Source organism: Tetrao urogallus (genome assembly GCF_951394365.1).
Source record: "Tetrao urogallus genome assembly, chromosome: 25".
In the NCBI taxonomy this organism is placed as follows: domain Eukaryota; kingdom Metazoa; phylum Chordata; class Aves; order Galliformes; family Phasianidae; genus Tetrao; species Tetrao urogallus.
The window spans coordinates 4,206,091-4,229,663 of NC_136838.1; the positions used below are offsets into that span (position 1 = coordinate 4,206,091).

The window sequence follows — 23,573 nt, forward strand, 5'->3', positions numbered from 1 at the left end:
AAAGACAAAAAAAAAAAAAAAAAAAAAAAAAAGCAATTTCCTTCCTCCTCTGTCTGGAAAAAGCTCCTGCGCTCAGCATCTCAGGAGAGGCTTTTATTTCATTCGGGTTGCACAGTGAACAGAGCTGGATGGATTCCCTCTCAATCTTATCAGCGCCTCCGTCCCACAGAGTGCCTGCTTGTCAGCAGCCCATCCCAGGACTGAGATGCCCCAGGGAGGGCAGGGAAGATGAATTCCCACGCTGAGCTGAGGGCTCTCACTTCAAAAGCCCTTTGCAGTCTGTGTGTGCAGGGCGGGGGGAAGGCAGCACCGACCTCTGCTCCCACCCCACCAGCAACACACGGAGCTCTGGGGCCGCACAGCCCTGCCCTCCCTGCCAGTGCCATCAGCTCTGCTGAGTCCAACAGCACCTGCCTGGAAATCCAAAACTTCCTCCTCCATGCAGGTACTGCACAGACTCGCTGCCCTGCCTGCTGAGCCATGCAGCCCCCTGCCTTCCACACTCGTCTTATTTCACTTCAAAGCGTCCAGCTGACGTTGCTGAGATCTAAAAAGAAATTTGTTTTGTGTTTGTTTTGAACCGTTTTGTTTGCAGTAACTCCTTCAAGCGCCGTCCTACTATTTTTAACTCTTTTCTTTTCAGCAGCAACCACTTTGCTCCCCTCTGGACATACCCAGCCTGTATCAGTGTCCATGGATGCAGTGTCCATGCTGTAACCTGCCCAAGGGCCAACGCTGATGCAGCAGAACATCCCCTCAGTCAGTCAGCACCAGCAGAGCACAGTGCCCTGTAACACACTCCTGACTGCAGAGCACAGTGTTCTGCTGCAGCTCCTTAATGAGCACGACATCTTTGCACCAATACTCAGAAATCTCAAGGCAGAGCATCTCTATTTCAAGTCATTGCTTCAATCTGCTGAAGGTGCTAAGCAATGCTCCAGTTCTAACTGGCACCATGCAGAACTGACCCCTGAAGGCTGTGAAGCCTGCAGGTCAGCGCAAGGCCAACAGGAGAAGCACTTCCCAGCCCAGTGATCTCAAATGCAAAGTGAACCAAAAGAGAAGTTGGCCTGCAGCACACGGACTGCACTGCCAGACTCACCTGCACCTTCAAAGGAAGCCAGCACGCACTGGCACACAAAGCTGCACGCAAGGCAGCTTTTCCTCAAGTTTTATGACACCACTCACACATAAAAGTACAACAAAAATCTCATCTGAGTGTAGCCGTGGCACAAGGAAGCAAGGAGTGTCCCTGCCACACCTGGCGAGGAACTTTGGGGCGATGCTGCTCTCTGGCTTTGCAGGCACAAAAATCCCAAGTCAATCCCTAACTTGCTTGAGAAAAATGGGAAAGATGACAAAAAATAGATCCTTGGGAAAGGTACACCTGGAACTGCTTCTCTTCCCTCAAATGTACTCCACGGTTTGAGATCAGAACCACAACTCTGCAAAACATGAGGAAAAAGCCCAAATACAGACAGGAAGGAATAAAGCTCAGAGCTCTACAGCAACAGTGTCCCTTTAAGATTTACTGAGGCATCGACTGAAGAAACCAAAAGCAGTGAGGTGGAAGAGGGGGAAGCGAGGAGCAGCCCCCACCACCCGCCCTGGGCGACAAGCAGCACGTGGGGATCATTCTGCCCTTCCCAATGGAGTTCAACATGCAGGCTGAGTGCACATGCTCAGAGATTGCTTAAATCAGGCCAAGACAGTGCCAAGGAACCACCGTCTGCACCAAATTAATCCCCCATAAATCATAAGGAATCACATGACAGACCACAGCGAGTCCAGAGAGGCTGCAACAGGAATTGTTATGCATGTTCCAAACCGGGATGCATGGCAACACCCGTATTTATGTGACAGACCAGAACTCCTTCCCAGCCGGGTCGGTGAATCAAATAAATACTGTGCATACCAGGAAAAGTGTAACATGTGCTCAAATACGTATCTACCTGGGCAAACAGAACACCAGTGCTAAATACGTATCTGCACAAACCTAAATACTTGTTTACCAAAGAGACGGGAACTGCTCCAAAGGTTTCTGCCAGAGCTCCGTTGTGCTGCAATGCAAAGAACCAAGATGCTCAGACACCGCTGTGCTGTGCAGCAGCTGCCCCTGCCCCACACACTGCACAGGGATCCCTGCAAATTTCATGGCACCTCAGCTTAAAACTGAAAAGTCTGGGAAGCACTCAGCGGTGATCAAACAACGCGATGCTGCTCGCCTAACAGTGCCCAATTTTACTGATGCAAAAATCACATTAAAAACCTGGAGTTTAAATCTGTTTCTGCATCCTCCTCTCTCATCACTCACAAACGCCCGAATGCTTCCTTAGGAGAACTCTGCTAGCTTCAGAATGGAATGACCCAATGTAACAGCTGTCCCACAACAGCCAGCAAGGACAACAATGCTGAAACTCTGCTGAAAGGAACCTACAACCCTGAGCCTCCTCAGCACGATGCTGACCAAATCTGGGGGCCTTAAGGCCAGATGCCTGTGAGCAACACCGCAGACTGCAGGGTTTGCCACCTTAGGAGCTGCACTCCCTGCAGGCCACTACATGGAAGTGGCTGCTTGCCTCTCCTCTTGTATGAGATTTAAGCTCTTAAGAACATCCCTGAGTTCAGCTGCCCACAAGGACTTCAGAAAAGCACCGTCAGCAGTCACCATCAATGACTTCTCATTAAGCCAGCCTTCATCAGAAAACCACAACCGACAACATTTATTTCTCACCGCATCCTGGCAAGGTAAAAAGTGCTACTGCTCAAACAAGGTGAACTAATGCACACGTTTTGGTTACCTTGAGCACCCTAAGCCAACCAAAACAGAAATCAGGAGTCCCAGAAGTCCCAGTGTCTAATCCTATGCACTGCACACCTTCTAACACACACAGCAGAACTTTGTACAAACCCTGAGCTCCTGCTCCCAGTGTCACAGCAGCAGCTGCTACACCCCTCTGCTCACTGCCAGCCCAGAGCGATCTGGCAGTTCTGAAATCTGTTTTGCCCCATTCTCCCTCTTCCTCCCCCTAAAATCCCACACGCTGTTCCCATGCAACATGCTCGCTGCCCTGGGCTGCATCCCTCAGCACTTCCTTCTATCAACCCTTGCCACATCACCTCCCATTATCCCCTTCTACTTCTGTTTCAAGTCTGCTGCACCTCTGCAGATCTCACTGTGAATTTGGTACTACACAACAACAGAAAAAGTCACCGCTGACTGCTGCTGAAACTGCATTGTGCCTCCCTGTTCTTGACACAAACACAACACAACCAAGGACAGCAGAACAAACATCACCAGATCCATCCACTCATCCCATACACAACCATCCTCCATCCAAAAAAAAATAAAAAAAGCAACAATTTTTACAGCAGAGCTGCATGTTGGGGCCACAGTGCTGTGCTCTGAACCAGCAGCTACTGACAAAGCTCATAACATAGACCAGAAGCACCCCAATGAAACTCACCTGGAAGGGCAGATCCATGGCACTGTTTCCAATCTGATTCACATTTGGCAGGGACCCACCGTAGTACTGGCCACGACTCTGTCCTAGTTGCAAATATTGGGTTTTCTGCAGCTGTAACTAAAAGAAAACAAGGAGGAAATTGTAAGGGTAACACGTTGCTTTTCAGCTGTTTTAATTAATTCAATTCTTCCCTGTCTCACTGATCACCACCTGCAGCAGTGTGGACACCACTCCTCCGCCACACAGAGCCTTTGTGACAGCGCCCAGGCACTGCTGTGCACTCAGCAATCGCATTCCATTTCCCACAAAGAACACGGAAGCACACGGTCCTTCTGTCACCTGCTGCACTGCAAAGCAGGAGTAAAGGACCTGTATCAGTCTAACACCAAACCCAACCAGCTGGGCACACGCACAGCCGACGTGTGAGGCAGTCAGATCAGCGTGTGCTTTAACCAAACACACTCGGTAGCAATCTAGGTAACGGAGATGCTTGCTTCCCACCACCAGGTAAGTGTTCTTGTTGTCTGCCCCAGGACAGGGCAGTGACACAGGTTTTCGAGACAAAAAGAGACAGAAAAATGAAGCCACCGAAGCTCTGTTTTACAGCAATGCAGCTCAGCTTGCAGCCATCTGAACACAGCACTCCCACCCCCGGGATGCACCTTCCAAGGCGAGGAGCTGCAGCTCAGCACTGTGCCTCCATAGGGTGCCTCTCCTCCCAGCCCAGAGCAGCACGGATTTTATCAGCTGTGTTGTTCCTCACTGGATGTCAGCTGGCTGCTTCTGCACTCTGAGATGCAAGAACATTCCTTGATGGGTAGCAAAGAATTGTTTAAAGCCTGAACGTTCAGCTCTTGGACTAGGTGCAGCGTGGTTGCCAAGGCACCGTAGTGTGTACATCAACAAATCTGGTTTAGTTCCACTCAAAGAGGTCTTACAGCCTTTGCCTCTCAATGCCAGAATTTTGAAGAGCAAAGTTTGGAAAAGTACTAGAAAACAAAGGGCATCACCCAAACTGGATGTTTATATGCGTGCTTTGTTTCTTTACCCTTTCTTAAAGCAAAGGAAACGGCACTACAGCTTCACCACTCTGCCTCTGAGGCGGAGCAGAGATGTTTCCAGCAAGGTGAGGCAGCGCCACGCTGCTCGTGTTGGCAGTGAGGTCAAAGCAGAGCCCTGTGCTCAGCAGCGGTGGTGGGAGTGGGGCTGAGCAGAGCTGATGGCGACGTACGGCTCAGGGAGGAGCCAAAGGACCCTGATGGTGTGCCAGCACTTCTGGGTCCAAACAGAACACCTGAATCAGACAGCTCAGAGATCCCAGCCACAAAGCACCACCTGCACCCCCCCACCCTGCGCTTCCATCCCCTGGCACACCATTAAAACACAGGCACACAGCAGAGCAGAGGAGCACCATGCTGTTCCAGCCTCTGGCACAGAGCTGCGATGCGCGGCGTTGGGACGAGCTGTGCTTTTTGCCTGCTCTGTCCATATGGTTTTGTTGCTACAAAAAGGCTCGCTTGGGATTGGTGCCAAACGTGAAGTAAGTGCTTCAGCAGGTGCTGGTCTCTCCTAAGGAGCCTCCTACAAGGCATGCTGGGCTGGGGGGTTGCTTCACGTCCCCAGCAGGTACCCAGCACAACGTAACAGTCACCACCATTTGTCTTCCAATTACACTTAAACATGGAAATGAGGAAACACGGGAGATGAAGAATTACAGCAGACCTCAAAATCGACCTGGTTATGCAGCTCGGTGTGCCATTCACCAGAGCTCCCTTCAATAAACACTTTGGGAGCTCCGTGCCAAAACTTTACTGCTACCCCGTAACACTGCAGGCTCTGTGTTTGCTTCTTCAGTGCTCACCACCTGCATTCATCCCCCGAGCCACAAGAACTCAGTGAGCTGCACTGCAGCATTGCCATCCCTGTGCTCCGTGCCCAAGGTAAGAGCTGCTGGCAGCAGAACAGCACCAGCTCTGGGCTGAGGCAGCTGGAGGGCAAAGGAAAAAGCCATCATTGGTCACAGCGCCTCGTTTCTGCTTAGCATGGCTGCTCCAGAGGAACGCCTCCCGTCGGACAGACCCTGACCAGAGCTCTCATTTCCCTCTGCCAGCATTTCTCTTCCTGTACTTTGAAAGGTTTTAAGCCAGAAACCAATTTGGAGCTGTTTTGTCACCGAAACATTTCCGTGCATGCAGTTTTTTAGCATAGCTGTACGCGTTCCCTAAATAAAAGCACGTTGGTTCACCCCTGGCTCCATAGATCTGTAGTTCTATTACAGCCAACACGTAATCCCTGCAGCTGGGGTTACCACCTGCATGGCAGCATCTTGGCAGCCAAGAGGGAAGGGACAGCTTGCTTTCCATGCAGCAAGCAGGAACCTGCAAGCAACGTTAGCATTGCTCTTCCAGAAATTGGCTGCTATGGGAATGCATTGATACAAAATACCTCAGTGCTTCCAATGAGGCTGGGCTGCAGTTTGCTGTGCATGCAGCTGTGTGTGCACAGAGCCTTCAGTTACACGGGGAGAAGGACAAAAAGGAAAGAAACACAACCCCAACAGCGCATCCAGTTCTCCTACCGCCTTTCTAAGTGTCCAAAAATATGCAGATGGGAATCACAGGGAGCATTTATGAAAATGCAGCACATCACCTTCTCGAAATCCCTTCCCCTTGAAAAATATAAATAAAATTTGGGGCACACGGCAAAGCTGAGCGCAGAACTCAGCTGTCACCAAGGGCAGATCTGACCCTAGAACGCAGAGAAGCAAACGTCCTGCAAAATGCCCCTTTTCATACACAGATTTGACTCCCATAAGGGCAATAAAAGGGTGGGGTGTCCTTTCGACCAAAAAAATAACGCTATCTGCTGAGTACAGGAAGTCAGATCTCACGATAACTGCTCTGCTGCTGGTTTGCAGTTTCCATTCGAAACTTTCTTACCAATTTCAGCTTCCCACTTTAAAGGTGTTCTCTGTATCTGCCAAGGCCAATAAGCAGAAAACAAGTGCAGGTGCAACTTACAAATGCGTTACGGTGTCTGAATTGGAAATTAAGTTACATTTAAAGGATTAACTCAAAGCTTTAATGACCATCTTAAGGGTAAACTGTGCTGCTCCGACCTGCACAAGGCTTCTCAGCCCGCTGCTCCCAGGGCTGCAGGAAGGAGATCAGGGCCTTTCCAGGGCACAGAGAGAAACTTCCTCCTGCCCTGCAAGACAGCAGAAGGGAGAGACTCCAGAACGCCCAATCTGGCTTCTTTCTCCAGCGTGAAATCCAACATGAAGTTAAACAAACCCTCCAGACAAGTCAGCACCGCGGTGGAATCCCAGTGGAAGTATTTCTTCAAAGGGAGATTTCTTGCCATTCACAATCCTCATGTTGATAAGAAAAGCAAACAGTCTTAAAAAGAAAGATCAGTTAACGTCCACTTAATGACTCGCAGTTACTGCATTTGGACTTGGTGGGAATACAGCGATTAGAAATCACCCAATTAGCCATGCAGCCACCACATGAAGTTCTTTATGTCTGTCTCTGCGTTGCTGGAACTGCCCAGCAGTTCCCTGAGTGCTGCGGCCCCCAGCAGGGCTCAGCTCCTCCCTCCCGTTCACCATTTTCTGCTGCTGTTCTGTATTTGTACCATGAACTGAATTCTTGAAACGTTTGCTGTTTGATTTCTAAAATTCACACACACATTGGGATCATGGATTCATAGAATGGCCTGGGTTGAAAAGGAGCACGATGCTCACCTGGTTCCAACCCCCTGCTGTGTGCAGGTCACCAAGCAGCAGCCCAGGCTGCCCAGAGCCACATCCAGCCTGGCCCTGAATGCCTGCAGGGATGGGGATCCACAGCCTCCTTGGGGATAACAGCTCATCTGTTAAAGCAGCCCCTTCAGGAAACGCGTCTAGAATTTACTTAATCAAATAAGGATTCAACAATCCATAGGAGAGAAGCCTGCTATGCTGAGGAAGGGAAAACTCTTGGCCGTGTCTCATTAACTGCATCCAAAATCAGAACACACCTAAGCAGGGGACTTTGTTCTGTTACTCCTGAATAATCAACCATTGGCGGCAGCCACGAAAAGCAAACCTGCACACAGAGGATGGAAAAAGCACGGCCAGCTTCCTCACCGCCCCTCCTGGCTGATGGAGACAGGATTCACAGATGAGTTTGTTAACGAAGAAGAGAATCCCTCGCAATTCTTTCTCCTCTGGGCTGTCACAATCAGGAAGAAGCTGCAGCGAGCCAGCTTTTGAAAGCAACTTATTTCCTGCAGTTTCAAGTACCGATCCAACAGCAGCAGAGGATCCAAACGCACAGCTGTTCCTCCCAGGAAGACTGGTAAAGGAAATGAAGTCTGAAGTGCAGAGGAAAGGTATAATCCGCAGTGATAGCAGCTGCTCTGTCTGGGCCACTTGGGACTTAAAATATTCCATCATTATAACACAACATTTTGCAACGGGTTTTTTGAGTTTTAGTGTGTTTTTCTTGTCATGAAAGCAAAGATTTTAACACTGGCTGGGAACAGACAAGTGCGGACAAGCGGAGAGAAAGTTTCCCTTGTTGCTGCTGCCAATCTCCTTTGGCCTCCCGGCGCTGTTGCCGGCCTGGTGCAACAGACACTGCGGAGAAGAGCACTACCAAGCCAAAACAGGAAGCCAAACGTCTACTACAAACTAACTGAAAATCACCACGAGAAAATCCAGACGTGTGCTATGAACCGGATCTGAACCCAGGCTTCTAGAACTGCTACATCATTGTTTACTCCTCCATCACTCTAACTGTCACTTAAGTCGCTTGCAAGTATTTGTTCCATTATCACACCGACGTTTTGGGACACCAACAACACAAACAGCCCTGCAGGCCAGCCCAAACGTAGCCAACAATACAAAAGATATTTGCTGGTTTTTTGTTTGTTTTTTTAAGAACCGAGATCTGTTGCAATGCACTGGAATGCAGCAGCCACAGGAGCACAAGAGCTGCATCTCAGCCACACCGCAGGGCTCCACAACAAACCCCGCAGAGCAGAGCAGCCTCGGCACCGCGCTGCCTTTCGGACGGCTGTGCTTCACCAACACACATCCAAGGACTGATGGTTTTCTGGTTTTCCTTTCGTAGAGGCTTTAGAAATTAACAACGGGATGTGACATTCGAGCATCAGAACCAAAGGGATTCACAGCACGGGAGGGGAGGCAGAACTCTGCCCCTCCACCTCACAGAGCCCCCAGAAGTGCTCCCCATAAATCAAACTGGAAGGCAGAAGCGGATTTCTGCATGAATGAAACCATCCAGTCAGAGGATAGGGGTCAGCAAGCTGGCTAACTTCTGATTTTAAGTACCTGATTAAGCTGAAAGATTTCCTGGTACACAAGGCTGCAATTCCAGCTGCTTACAGTAAGCACAAGCTCTCTTCCACAGGAGCACCAGCATGGGTTCCTTCTGTCTGCAGATAAGCCTCTGCACACTCAGGCTGTACTGAATGATCCCGCGCTTTGGAAAGGAGAAAGGAGATGAGAAGTTCTTACTCCTACTGTCTGTAACAACGTGAGCTGCTCGAGGACCACCTGAAATCATTTCACCTTTGCAGTCATTGCACCTACAGAGCCAAGAGCTGCAGGTAGGACTGTGTGCCCTGGGCACAGCGTGGTGCTGCTGGGGGCTCTCCCTCGAACCCAACTCGGGCACAGATCTGCACTGCAGAGCACAGAGTGGGGAGAAGGCAATGCTGCACAGCGCAGAGCCCACGCAGCCCCACGGTGCACAGCGTCACTACTGCACACCAACCTGAAACAAACTTCTCCCAACTGGTAACCCTAGCTAAAAGCATTATAATCCAGTTAAATAAATTTCATTCATAAGAGATGAAATATATACTGATCAGCAAAGCTTAAGCAGGGATCGCTTGAGTCCCTGCCAACGAGCAATCGCTGCACTTTTAGCACTCCAAGAGAGCCAATTATTACTCATGAGTTCATGATGTTTTCTTCACCTTCCTGTTGAAGAGATTATTTAAGACCTCAAATCACTTAACTGGATTGTTTTGTCCTGTTATGAGTCATCTACAAATTCCAAGGCACCATTAGATTCTCCTTCACGGGCTGAAACCAACTCCCCAGATTGCCTCAGCTCTACAGCTTGGAGGAAACGGGGCTATAAAAATTACACCCATCCCCAGACCCCCATCCCCAGGTGTCTTCTAGAGTTCGTGTGAAAGCGAAAAGATCTCACCTCCTCGTATACAATTACTATTTATAAACCACCCCGAATCCACATCACGCTCCAGGCCAAAAACCCTTCTTCCTGTAAACCCAAAGAGACCAAAACGGAACGCTTCACTGCTGCAGGAAGAAAGAAGAGCTGGGGGGAGGGAGGAAGGCAGCATTCAGCACCAAACTTCTGTTTTTATTTGCCATTTCTGTGTTTTGTGCCAGCAGAACTTTCTTACACATCAGCTGCACGTCGCTGCCTCCATCAAATGAGTCAGTATGCAGCACTGGGAGTCCTGGGGGCTGTGGGCAAAGAACCCCCACCAGCAAACCCTGCAGCATCTGAGTAATGATAACAATTAAATTTAGCACGCGGGCTGTCACTCCGTGTTTAAGAAACACTCTGCTATTGCTGGGGAACAAAGGTTTACTGTTTGAGACTTCACAGTCACAACCGAGTCGCAAGGAAAAACAGGATACAGCACAACTCACGCCTTAAAATAGTGGCTGTTCCTCAGAGTTCTGCTCTATCACCGGGCAGGGAGCCAAGCCGAGCTACAATATGAACCAAACCTGATTTGCACTGCTTTTAAAAACAAAACCAGATCCCATGGCAGCTCCGAAAGCACCGCCCTTCTGTTCTGAAAGGCTTTCAGCAGGAGAAAGGCATGCGCGCGGCCGAGAGCTGCGCACAACGCTTCGGAGGGGAGCTCCACGTGAATCCATTGACTGCCTGATAGAAAACCCCTGGCTTTTAGGATATATTTACGTCCACTCGAGGTCTGACTGTTGTCCCGGCGGTCGTTACTTCCTAGCAGTGTGCTTTAAAGAAAGCACTGCTCAGAGCAGAGCACCACAAGCGCCCGCTGCTCGATGGGCACGACCCCAGACTAGGAATGTCCACTACACCAAAATCACCCCTAAGCCATCACCCCCTCCTGCTATTGAAATACCTCAGGAAGACGAAATAAAAGCGGAGATGCCCTCATTAAGCAAGATAAAAATAGCTTTTCTGCTCCGTTTTTTATTTTTAGCAAAAGGCTGACAATTCAGTTACGTAACCCTACGCGACGTGTGAGCGCTGGACCAGCAGGGCGTGCTGCCACTCGGAAGGGGAGCAGCTCCCAGGAGCACAGCCAGCTCCCAGCACAGTGCTGTGCAGAGCTGTGCCACCACGGCCTCAGCAGGTGCACAGTGAACTCCTCCATCCGCAGAACAGCGGGCTGCGCAGCGCTGTTACCTGCACCGATCCCTTGTGCTGCTCCCACTGCGTGCAGCAGCAAGCCTTCGCACTGCAGCTTTTCGAGATGAAGCTCCGGACCACTGTCAGAGCATTGCAATCACCTGGCGTTACAGGCAGTGTTCTCTGAATGCAAAACGCCCCGACAAAGCCAGGACTTCGCTGCAGAAGTGAAAAACCGAACGGCAATGAGAAGTCAGTGAGACATGAGAAAGTGAGCAGGGTGGAAATGTGCACAGAATGAGCGCTGCCTTCCTCTCCCTCGGGGAAAAATGCCATGGAGTTGAGGGGAGCAGAGCCTCGTGGAGCTGGGAGGGAAGGACTGCAGGAAGGTGATGGCTGGGTGCACAGATGGACAAGGCAGAGCCCAGCAGCACCACGCAGCCACCAGCAGCTGCTGAACGGCCGCCACGAACACGACCTGTGCATGCCTGCGAGGAAAGGAAACGGGTGAGAAGTCAACGGGTCCAAAACTCACCGTCTTCTCCTTTCCCACTCATTTTGCCCCTCAATCCAGCCTGCAGGGGACTCAGAGATGGCAGGAAGGCTCTGCACTGCTTCACCTACGGGATGCTGCTCGGCCACAATGCGTCCCAAGAGCAGCACAGCACGATGACAGGCAATGAGAGCTGCAGCAGCATCACCTCCCTGCACAGACATGCACTGGGGAAACCAACTCCAACTGCTTCTCTTTGAAACTCTGACTGTTCAAACAAAATCATTTCAACATGAAAATCGTTGAGCGCCAACACAAATCCACCAGAACTGCACCAAAAACTGCACCATACAAAAAAATGGAGCAGCCCAGCAGAGCTCTCAGAGATTTTCCCAGTTTCCAAAAAGAAACAAGCAGCAGAACCAACAGTGGGGGAGCAGAGCACACATCTTGAGGAAAGGCACCTGGAATGCAGCACTGGGATCAGCAGCACCAACGTGTGGTGTCAGAACACCTTCCTTCTCCTTTCCTTTGGGATTTAAGGCCCAGTTTTTGAGGGTGGGTGCTGTTATGTGATAGCAAAGGACTGTTGTGGCACAAGGGGAATGTTCAGTTCCGAGGAAATCACGTGCAGAACAGGACTACTACCTGTTTTTAGTACTCCATCACAGTGTTATGAAGCAGCAATGAGATCACAACAGCTCCGCTGCTCTGCAGAGCACCAAAGGAGAGCTCGACAGAAATCTTACCCCCAGATATCACTTACATGGCACTAATCATCCTATGCAAATCATTTAAAGCGAATCGAAGCAACATTTTAAACTTTAACTCCCACGCACTATCAGATACACAAATCTTAGCTAATGAGTTAATAAATACTTACAGCTTGGCTGCCACCTCGAGTTTACACGAAAGCCTTCAGGACTGCAAGTCTGTATGGGAACGCACGTAGTTTGGGCCGACAGGGAAACAAAGGGCAGCAGCACGAAGGCCACAACGCCTCGCTGCCACAAAATGCACACGGCTGCAAGCTGACGCTCGCTACCAAAATCCACCTCAGCCCTGCCAGCAGCCAGACAGCCCAACTCCAAAGGAACGGCTCCACCAGCACGTCCACAGTGACACGGGGAGAAACGCCAGCCATCACAACCAGAAAGGCTGTTTTAAAGAAGGCAGAGCTTGTTTCCTTCAGCTGCAGCAGTTTCCTCCAGGCTGGGAAATGGCCCACAGTACTGAGAGAGCAGCACACCAGGCAGAGAATTGATGGAATGCACCATTAGGGGCTGATCAATGCTTTCATGGAAATTGACAAAATTCAGCCCAAGAAAACACTCCTCAGCAATTAGAGACAAAGAAGAGAAAACCAAGACAAATATTACGCCTTTAAGCCATCTTGCTTCAATCCCCATTGACCACGCAGGAGAAGATGCCCACTTCTTGCCCAATTAGCATCTCGTTTCTGCTACCGCAGAGCGGCCAGAAGCACCGGGTAATTTCCCAAATTAATGCCAGCACATTATTCAGATTAATCAACAATCAGCTCCTTATGCTGACTGACAGTTGTCCACAGCAGGTTTGGAGCTCTGGCGTTTGCAGCTGCAACTCAAATCATCACCACCCTGCAGCGCAATCTGTAAACAAGAGGCCAAAAAGAAATGGGTGCCCACACCTAAGAGCTGCCAGGATCTGAGCTCCGAGCACAGCTCAGCTCTGGGCCAACAGCTCTGCAATCCACCCGAGGGAAAAACCCAACAGAGAGGGGAAGGGCTGACAGCTCCGAACTCTGCTCTGACAAAATGAGTAACTTCTAGAAATGCAAATTACTGCAAATATTCCCTGCTGCTGAAGCAACTCTGAAACGCAGCGCAGTGAGCAGTTCCACGTGTTCATCCTCTGAACTGCACACAACACACTGAGATGCACCAGGAGTACGATTCCAGTCGGTGTGCTGGGGATGCTGGATGCTTACAGCACCAGGCGATGCTGCGTGCAGGAGCGGATGCGCTCTGAGAGCAGCAGCACACGGCCGCAACGCACCTTAGTGATGGAAGCATGAAAAAAGCCACTGTCTTCTTAGAAAAACAACACAAGAAAAACCCGAGTGGGCTCCCAGCAGAAAGGCTGCCCTGCTGAGTGCAGCACGGCTATCAGCAGCTGTTTACCTTGGGCAGCTCAGGGCAAGGAAGGAGGCAGAGCAGGGAACAGAGATCCTTTGTGCCCCCGCGGAGCTCATCTGCACATCTGCACCGATTCGGCCCTGCGTTAAGGCTCTCACACTCCCGGCAGTGTGTGCTATTCCAGCCCAGCACAGCTCGGTTCAGATCAGCAGGTTGCCCTGCTCCAGCTGCCCCTGACACTTCTGAGCCCTGCAGCTGGCATAACGGAGCACAGCACTGGGCAGAGCCACAGCCAGAGCAACACCGCTGCACAAGGGGAGCTCCCTGCTGCCTGGAGCACAGCACTCAGAGCTGACAGCACCCGGCCTCTGCTCGAGGGCTGAGTTCTGGTTCTGTTGCGCTTCTTCCACATCTCTCAGTCACATCAAAGCACCATCTCGCAATTGGAATTTCTTCTGTACCAAATCAGTTAATAAAAGATATCGGGAATCACTACAACACTGTCACCACCATCAGTGCTTACCATTTTTTAAAGCAGAGATCAGCAGTGCTGATTGGAGCAAGCTTTTAAACACTGCTTTGCATGCTACCTACATGTGATGGACAGCTGCGATGCACAAAGACCTTCTGATCTCTCCTAGTGCTGCTGCCTCTGCTTCAGCGCCAAGAAAACAAACGTGGTGCCATTGAGGAACAGTGGCTATCAGGAGAGGTCCTCTTCTGAGCAGAGGTTTGCAGCAGCTCACAGACGCTTTCCACACACTGCTGTGTGATGGAGAGGCTGCAGGCAGTGCTGGAATTGTGCAGCTCGTTTCCAAACATCATTGTTCACCTGCTTTCCTTTCCTGCCCGCATTCCCTGCAGCAGCAGCAGCCCACTTCCCTGCTGTCTGTGGGGCTGGGAGGTTCGGGGGGCTTCTCTTTAAAGCTGCAAAATCCATGAGAGGGAATTCAAACACAGCCCCAGCCAGAATCCCACAGTACCTCCCACAGCATAGGTGATAAACGAATAAATAAGCGGCCCTGGAAACTCGAGAGCATTTCTAGCTGAAGAGGAACTGCCTTCGAAATGCAGGTGACAAGCTTTAAAAACTTAAACGCTTTAATGTAGGGCTCTTGAGATGAGATTTGAAGAGCTCAGCACTCTGTGTCACCCTGCACGGCACCGTCTTGTTAACTGCACCTTCAGAAGGCAGCAGCAGCTTTGTGTGCGGGAGCACCATCAGCATCCCTGTGCTGTGTTGCAGCAGGAATCGAGAGCAGGCCCTGGTAAACAGCTCAGAAATCAGCACAGTCCTGAAATTTCATGCTTTGCATTAAAAAAAAAAAAAAAAAAAAAAAGGAACAGAATCATCAGCAGAACACAGGAGTCACACAGAACGAACTCCCCCTCTTCTCACCCACTTAGTTACTATGGGACTCGCAGAAATCTCTGGATTATAAACATGAAGGTCCCACTCACAAGACAATTAAGCAGATCCAGTGCTTCTATCAGCCACCCACCTGCGAGGCTCTCTGCAAGCTCTGTGGCTGCAGAAAAGCTGGAATTGCACTGGGCAGCTGAAAGACAGCAATTTGTAGCTCCTGAGCACAGCATGAGTATTATATATATACACACATATTTACCATCTGAACGGCGAGGGCAACAGAGAAGAAAAGGAGTTAATATCACATTCTGTCTTGTCTTGGACAAGAAAGAAGCACAGCAATGCACAAATCTCAGATGGACTCAACAGTTAAATGGATGGTGGGCTCCCAGGTGAGAAAGCAAGCCCAGAAACAGCACGGCTATGCACAAGAAATGGTGGAACAGTAGTTTTGTGCCTCTGCTGCGACCAGTAACTAACAATAAAGGAGACAAGAGAGTAAACACTGCAAAAAGACAATTACTAATAATGCAAAAGCAACAGAAATTTTGGGCTGCTTCCACACATTGAGTAACGCGTTTTCAAATGACAGCACAGCGCTGCCTGCCAAATGAAAATGAGAGCAAACAGCAAAGTTGTGCTTAACCCCTTTTTGCTTTTATACTGCATTTTAAACACAGATGAAATCATGGAATTCAGAAAAAGTCTACAAAGGAGACATTTTACTCAGCTGTTCGGTCAGCGTTTCCATCACTTCAGTACCCAGAATCCTCAGACAACTCATTCATCTTGGGTCCTTTTCTCAGTACCGGGTTCTCGAAAATGAGAAGGGTTTGCATTTGCAAATCCTGGATTAGAAGCACTCAGATGTGGGAGAAACCAGCTTAGCATTCTGACTTACGGACATCCTCATCCTGCAGGAGGCAAACGCCAAACCTGAGGGCGAAGGGAAGAACCGCTGTGGACTTCAAGAACTGCAGCAGCAGCCAAGCAACGGCCATCGAAAGGCAAAACCCACAGGAGATGGAGCTGCACCAGAAGTCCAAGGCACAGAGAACTCCAAGACTGCAAACAGCTCCAAACTGCCCTCGCTGCTTTCCCAGCATAACTCCAGCACGGCATCCTGCACGACGCACCAGCAGACGCGCAGTGCAGCCCCAGCCTCGCACCTCTGCAGCCACATGCCTTTGTTTTCCCTCTGAGCAGCGGCACCAAGTGAAAACAAATATTTACCCTGCCCTGACACCCAGCACTGAAAGGAGAGGTTTTACTGCACATCCAACTGCACGTTCTCTCGCTCGGCCGCAAACAAGCTCGTAAATGTTCCTTCAGCAGTTGGAAGAGAAACGAAAACGTTGACACAAGCAGGTGAGACCAGAAGAGCTGTGATACCCGCGGATCTCAACCAGCAAACGCATCTGACGTTTGGCAAAGGCACTTCACTGCGCCGCTCGTTTCCAACCACGGGCTTTGCAGAGGCAGAGCCACGGAGGATCACAAAGCACAGCAATTCGCATCCAGAGGGAGCAGAATCAGAGCCACACGGCCCAGCAGCTCCCGCTGAGCGTCCGCAGGTCTGTGTGCCCGGGGTTCTGTGAGAGGAGACCCCCCAGCTCCGGGTTTGCCTCAGAAGGAAAACACCCTTTGGAGCGGGGCCTGTCACAGCGTGAGGGATGCAGACCCTGCTCAGCCCCTCCCGACGCCCTGTGGGGCTCCCCCTGCCCCTCCCCACGTCCCTCCTGAAACCCGAGGACCCCCCCCAAACAGACACACACACAGAGCGAACCCCGCTCTGGGGGGCACCGGGACTCGAACCCGCGGCGCTTTGGTTCCGCCCGGCGGTGGGGGCGGCGCGCTGCCCCCCGCCCCGAACTGAGAACATCGCCCTCCCCCACCGCCAGGGGGCGCTGTTCGCCGCCCCGCCCGCGCTGCTGCCCCCGGGGCCGGGGGGCGCCGCCGCCGCCGCCCTTCCTCCTCCTCATCCTCCTCCTCTCCCTCCTCCTTCTCCTCCCCCTCCCGCCCCCCCACCACACCCGCTGCCACCACCGGGGGCGCGCGTCGGGCAGCGGCGGGGGGGCCGCGTGCGATTTGCGGCGCTGCCTCACCCGATGGGCGCGGGTCAGGCTCAAGTCCTTCATGACCTCCTCGAAGGCCGCCGTCTCCTCCGCCTGCTTCTGGTTGTGCAGCGCGATCTTCTCGCTGAATTTCCGCGGGTTGTTCGAGGCCGCCATCTTCCCCCGTCCGCATCCCCCTCCCCGCGCCGGAGGGGGCGAGGCGCATGCGCCGGGCGGGCCGGGCGGGCGGGCGGAGGGCCTCAAGGCGCATGCGCGGCGGCGGGAGGGGGCGGCGAGGAGGCGGAGGGACGCATGCGCGGAGGCGGCGGCGGCGAGAGCGGGAGGAGGCGTCTGGAGCCGCGCGTGCGCAGTAGAGGGGCTTCCCTCGACGGCGGGGTGAGGAGGGGGCGCGCGGTGCGCATGCGCGCTGAGGCGTTCGGCTATCGCTCGCTGCTCGCCGCCCTCAGCGTCGTGAGGAGATCGCGGCGTTTCATCTTAGGGAGCGGCTCCCGTTGAGCCGCAATGGAGTTAAGGAGGAATAAGTTCTAAAAAAACATGCACGTTTGAAGCAAAAACAAATAAACAAGAAAATCTGTCTTATGTTTCTGTCTAGTTACGGAGAGGACGGTTGGCCCGCTGTTTCTCCCTTCAGAAAATGGAGGCTGAGGTCTCCCCACACAGCACTGCAGGGTGGAAGCGAGGAGCCCGTGAGCCGTCACCCAGCCGCCATCGGGGATGGCAGCCACGTTAGGATTCCTTAGCAGGTCCTGTACGAACGAGCTGCTCCCACTCTGCCATCGCTGCCTCCTGGTGCAGGATAGGATGAACGAAGCAGTGGCCAGAACCTGCGCTGAGCACTGGGCAGAGGCGCTGCTGCTGTGCTGTGTGGGCGCTGGTCTGTGAGGCTCCGGTCTGTGGGCCCACAGGTGAAGCAGCTGCTGCAGCCGCCCTACTCCAACCTGCACAGAACTGAGCCGTCCTCCCGTGTGGGCGCTGCCGATTCCCCCAGCGTCGCCTTTTGCTTCTCAGTGAGCCCGAGTGCAGCAGCAGCAGGCTGATGTCCTCCTGGAGGTGTGGATGAGCTGACATGCCGCCCTGCTGGCTGCAGGTTTCCAAACACCGGCTGAGGCCGCTGAGCCATTGATTCCAGCTGTGTTAACATCGGATTGGTGCAAAGCACTGTGATATGTGAGCCGCACCATTAGGCAGTAATAAATCCTGACAGCGCTGCTTCCTCACACCCACACGCTGCCCTTTACGCTTTCTTTTTTATGAAGCAACGGAGATAAAAGCAGGTGCTCCCCTGCTCTGGAGCATCACCTCAGCCCTGAGCTGCGCTTCCTCCTGTAACCCAATCCTGTAAGGGTTGGGACATCAGAGCAAAGAAATCAGATGCTGCACTCACTTCCACTATCGATCACCTCCGCGGCCCCGTCTCAGTCAGTTTATCAGCCGCTGATAAGCACTTCCTGCCCACGTAAAAAGAGACTGTAATTATCCACCACTGCAAGGCTGCAGGAGATGGATGGATGAAACTCAGCTCAGCAACCGTCAGGTGAGCGTTAGCAATAGTCATGTTGTACTCTAGATTCTAGTTGCCAGCTTGCACTCAAAGTTTATCATGTGAGAAGAAAGAGCTTTGTGGAGAAGGGAGCTGGGGCTTAGAAGACCATCCAGGCCATTTCCTTGCAGGATCAGCCATGTCATTCCTGACAGATGTTAGCCTAACCTGTTCCTGTATTTCTGACCAGGCATAAACAGCCAGCACTCATTTTCAGACAAATACCCTCTAGCTGTGTACATGAACAGCACATGACCTGCAAAAAATTGGTCTGTCACACTAAAAGCATAGAAACCTCAAGATTTAACACTAAGATACCCATTATCCACATTGTTTTTGCTTGAGAAGTGAGATAACGATAAGTAATCTGTTAAATTGCACTGGATTTAATACTATAGGTGGTAATAACAAGTATCTACAGACCCAGCTGTCACTCTGCCTTTTGCGGTGCCAAAAGATTAAGTGCCTCAGATGAAACTTGATAAATTTTTCCCTCTTGGATCTCACAAGATTGAAGAGAGTGAAATCTCCCCTCTGACGGCTCTCCAGCTCTGGGTTTGTGGGGAAGGAACACAGATGGCCAGGCAGGGAGGGGGGGGGGGGTCGACTTCCTCTCTTTGGAAGACTCCCTTCTCTTATTGTTTTGCCTGTGCAGCTTTATCAGATTGAATTCCATTGTGCAATCTGGGCCCTGCTTCTGATCTTAATGTCTCTGATTTTAAAACAGTTTGCGTAACTAACTTCTCTTTAATACAACACTTGTGTTTGCTGAGCTGCTTCTGGAATTTCTCACCCACTCACAGCTCCTCATTTTGGGGTGTGGGTGGATCTGAATGGCTGCTAAGTGCATGACCTAGCAGACAATGTAAATCTTGACTGCATTAAGACATTGGCAAGGAGACATTTAAGATTGGTGCCAGGTTTCCTTCTTCCTCCACTGAAGGAGATATGCCATGTCTTTGACAAAATGATGAGCTCATACCACAAGTATTATTTATGTCTCCCGCCGTCTTCACCTTGAGCACATATGGGGCCATGTGAGAACAACTTGATCTCACTAGAAAGCTGTGATGGGTTCCCCTGAGACAGCAGTTCTATCTCTCCCAGCCTTCCAGACGTGTTATGAAAAAGTTTCTTGTAAATGAGAATCAGAGCTTTGCTCCGAAGCAAACAAAGAGTCATTGGAGGACTGGGGTGTTGTGCTCACATCTGCTTTTGTTGCAAACAACTCCTTACTGAGCAAGCTGCAGCTTCTTAAAGCAGATGCAGCCGAGAGCGAGCGGGTTGCGGGGGGGAGGCTTTGTTTACTTATCACTTGTTTGGTGTCCTCTGGATCCTTCGGAATTGCGCTGGCAGATGAGATCCAGCTACTTCCGTGTTCTCCCTTAGAGGCTCCAGAGGAAGGTGTGAGGTTGAACAGCTTACACAACAGCACAGCAGTGTGAGCTGTGCCTTGATCCACAAGTAAGCTGGCCGTTTTTTTTTTCCCTTTTGCTTACAGACACAAAGATTTTGATCTCTCGCGCTTCCTACTTAATGTTCCCGCTGACTGACGTTCCCATTGCCCCCAAAGAATATCCTGTGAACCCCACAGAGTCCGTCGTTTCAGTGTTATTTTGAACTAAGCTCCAACTTGCGCTGTCAGAGGGAGAACACCTTCTTGTTTCACCCAGCATTTCTCCTGTTTTTCTTTAATGTAAGAGATCCTCGCTTCCAGAGGGCAGCACCTAAATCAGCACCTCTGCACCACGCGTCAAATCCCATGAGCAGCCCAAGCAAACCAAACTGGGGTCACATGCAATGCTTGGCTCTGCTCTCCTGCAAGGAGTTTGGGGAGATCCTTGCTCTGAGCACCAGTTTCCCTGACGATGCCACCACCATCCTTCCAGCTTTAGTTTCTTCACCGTTCCCTGTAAATTCTAAAATTACAGAAAGAAAGCAAACACTGGCTGCTGAAAGATATCATTCTCATTTCTACAAGGCTTATCTTCTGGTGCTCTGTAATACCTTGGCAACCCCACAGAGGATTCTGGTCCGGTTATTTTTCCCAGAATCAAGGCCTGGCTTCGTGCCACACTGAAGCAAGAAGTATTCCCATGATGCTAAGGTGACACAGGCTGATAAAGCAGCAGCCACTCTTCGTCCTTCCCAAGATAACCCTTGAATAGGAAGCAAAGCTTTCGATGCAGGCACGCTCCCAGTCAGCCCTCAAAGGTGAGGCACCCTTAAGATTGGTGCACGTTGCTGAAACAAACAGGAAACTGGGAAATACTTTTTAACCACTGAGAGATCACACCATTGCAAATCAGGGGCAGATCTCCCTGCTGCTACCTTTAAGCAGAAATACGCTACAGCAAAAATATCATACTGTTAACCATTTGTTTCAGTCATGGCTTCACATAGTTAACTCCCTACCTACAACCCTGCTGGTAAAACCAGCCCCTGCTATTTGCAGGCCTTAGCACATATGTTTACCTGTAAGTTAAAGGCTCATCTTGTGCTTTTTTATGCTGAAGATATTAAAAAGGATGAGGGAAAATCTGTTTGCAGATACTGATAATGTTTGCATGAAAACTCGACGACCAGTGAGACAAACACCCCAGTCCAATCCAGGCACCTCTTAGTTTCAATCGTTTCAATAGAGCAGGAGTGCCACACAAAGTCCATTCCTCAGCAGGTGAGGAAGCAGCCCCACAGCCCCATTTTGCTGGCTCCTGTGACTGATTGCACTCTCTTTGCCCTACACAAGAGCAACACAGACTGCTCCGTGAGGACTGCTTTCCCGGGACAGCAGAGCAGTGCGCTGTAAGACCGAAGCTTTTCTCCTGTGATGCAGCATTTCTAAGAAGTTCCTTTCGCCTCTCGGATGGGAGCAGCGAGTCGTTCACTGCAACTCTAATTGCTGCTCTGCAAAATCCCCAAAAGGAATGTAACAACTTGTTTCTCACTGTGAAAATGGGAGGATCTCCACTGCAAGCTTTAAGCCTTCGGCTGAATACCTGCCGAACATCTGGCCTGGGATCAAGGCTTGCTGCCCTGCTGCAGTGGGTGGACACACTGCTAGATTCATACTACCAACAGGGCGGATGGAGTGCTTTCCTTCCTCCTCTTACCCCCAGTAAGAACAGCAGCTGCAGCCTGAAAGAACACACCAGTCTGTCAGAAAGACTCAGATACCACAAGAAAAAGCCTCAAGCACAGCATGGCCCCATGGAAAGCAGAGAAAGGCTGCAGCAAGCAGCATGGGACACGTGCCCCAGAATGCACAGCTCATGAGTGAGAGAATATGTGTGCGTGGGGGGCATCTCTGGACACCAAACCTGAACCTTTACTACCTGGTATATGCTTTGGTTTTCTTCCTAAGAAACAGCAAGCACGTATGTTTGGCACAAGAAAGCTTTCATCATGCGAGATCCCTTAAGCGTGCAAAATTAAGGTCCAGACACGCTACCTGCACCACAGGGCAAATGCCTCTTTTCCAAACCTCAGCAAAATCCATACGTTCCTTCTAAATCCAGTTGTGAGCCACTGTCCTGGAGGCAGTAATACTGAGTGCAGGTACTGATAGTGCCAAGCAGTAAATCTGCACCCATGAGGAGCACGCAGTTCAACCAGAGCCCACGGCGAGGGGAAAATAACCAGCAACCAAAGGAAAAAGGAAGCACCTCGAGCAAACAATTGCAAACCTTGCAGGGAGACACAGATTAGAAGTCTGATTAGAACCACCAGATAACCACATGTAAAACTGGGCTTTTAGTGCATTTTCAAAGCGTTGTGACCGGAAGACGTAGATCAAAAATGTTACATCCATCTGCAGGGATGGATTCTGCTCTAGGCTCTCCAGTGTTAATGCACTGCAACTCCAGTGACTTCAAAGGGATTGCTGCAGATATAAAGCAGGGTAGCCAGAAGCACTGGCTGGTAGCCTGCATAAACAAGCAAAAAAGATTTTCATTTTTTAAGAAGCCATAAAAAATAGTTGGAGCTAATTATGTGACAGGGGGCTGGGTGTGAAATAGCAACTGCAGAGCCTCAGGGATCAAGACAAGAACCTTTGATTTGCTCTCTTCAGCTTATAAAGTCCTCTGAATACTTCTGCTCTAACAGCTTTTCTTCTTTCCACTGCAAGCTGCACACATTACTCTGATGCTGCTCTCTGGAGGCCCCCACCGTTGCTCTGTACGAAATCTCAATCCTTTGTCTTACAATCTGAGGCTGATTTCAGGTTGCAGAGCTAAACCAGCAGCTGTCTCCAAGCAGAAAGCCCGTTCCGTGTTCACCTAATGGAGCAGCAGCGTTAGAGCAGCTGAAATCACGACCACCCCGTGAGCAAAGCTTCAAACTCCTCTCCAGAACTCCCTGAAGTTGAAATATTAATCTGGAAAGCACTGAACGCGTGTTTCTGAAGCTCAGTTATGAGCTTGGAACGAGAAACAAAAGTTGTGCAGCCTGTGGGCTGACACTGTGCCTACTCAGTATTAAAATGCAGAGCAGAATCTAAGCTGTCTCTGCAGAAAAATAACTTTAGGGAAGAAATATCTGTGTTACGTATGCGCTCCCAGGTGAAATGCAAGAGAAGTGAGCCCTCCTAGGAAGGCACGGCTAGCAGCTCTGCTCCTCACCCTCCTGACGTGCCGACACACCCAGGCTAGACAGTAAATTTATTCAGCCACATCCATTTCTCCCGGTCCTTAAGTCACAAGTGGTGAAATCTCATTCATTTATGCAAGCAACTGGAAGATTTATTGTAAATAAAAGTTCTGCGCATTACACAACTGGCTCAAAATCATAATTAGAGTTGCACTGGGAAACATGTTTTATTTATTCTGACAGTAGTCTGGCTTCAATAATCATAGTATGATAAATGCTCCTGAAGTTTGCAGAGTTTCAGCAACTCCAGGGCTTATCACAGACGTGGAAGTGAAAACATCTGAATAGGTTTGATGTGGCTTACAAGAGGTCCTGAGCAGTTCTGTTGCATAGCATCATTTTACATCAGCACCAGGCTACCAAGAGCTGGTGGGAGTGTCCTCCTTCACTGTAAATCAAAGAAATGAGATGTTCTGCTGCCTCTAAACTTCCGAGACCTCCTCCCAAAAGCTGGGCCACGTCTGCCCGAATTAGTGA

At 50.6% G+C, this 23,573-nt stretch overlaps 1 protein-coding gene across 2 annotated transcripts in view; it reads right to left on the reverse strand.

The window, feature by feature from the left end:
• The window catches only part of CRTC1 (CREB regulated transcription coactivator 1), a gene marked incomplete at both ends in the record, with an annotated part of 31,293 nt that extends 14,231 nt beyond the window's left edge, over positions 1 to 17,062 (reverse strand). The window contains 3 exons of one of the 2 annotated variants that reach the window (XM_079546843.1): positions 2,013 to 2,060; positions 3,468 to 3,584; positions 16,937 to 17,062. In XM_079546843.1, coding sequence (XP_079402969.1) covers positions 2,013 to 2,060; positions 3,468 to 3,584; positions 16,937 to 17,062 — 291 coding nt within the window. The remainder of the gene's footprint in view (positions 1 to 2,012; positions 2,061 to 3,467; positions 3,585 to 16,936) is intronic. The other variant, XM_079546844.1, reaches the window with a different exon arrangement.
• Positions 17,063 to 23,573: the final 6,511 nt, after the last annotated feature.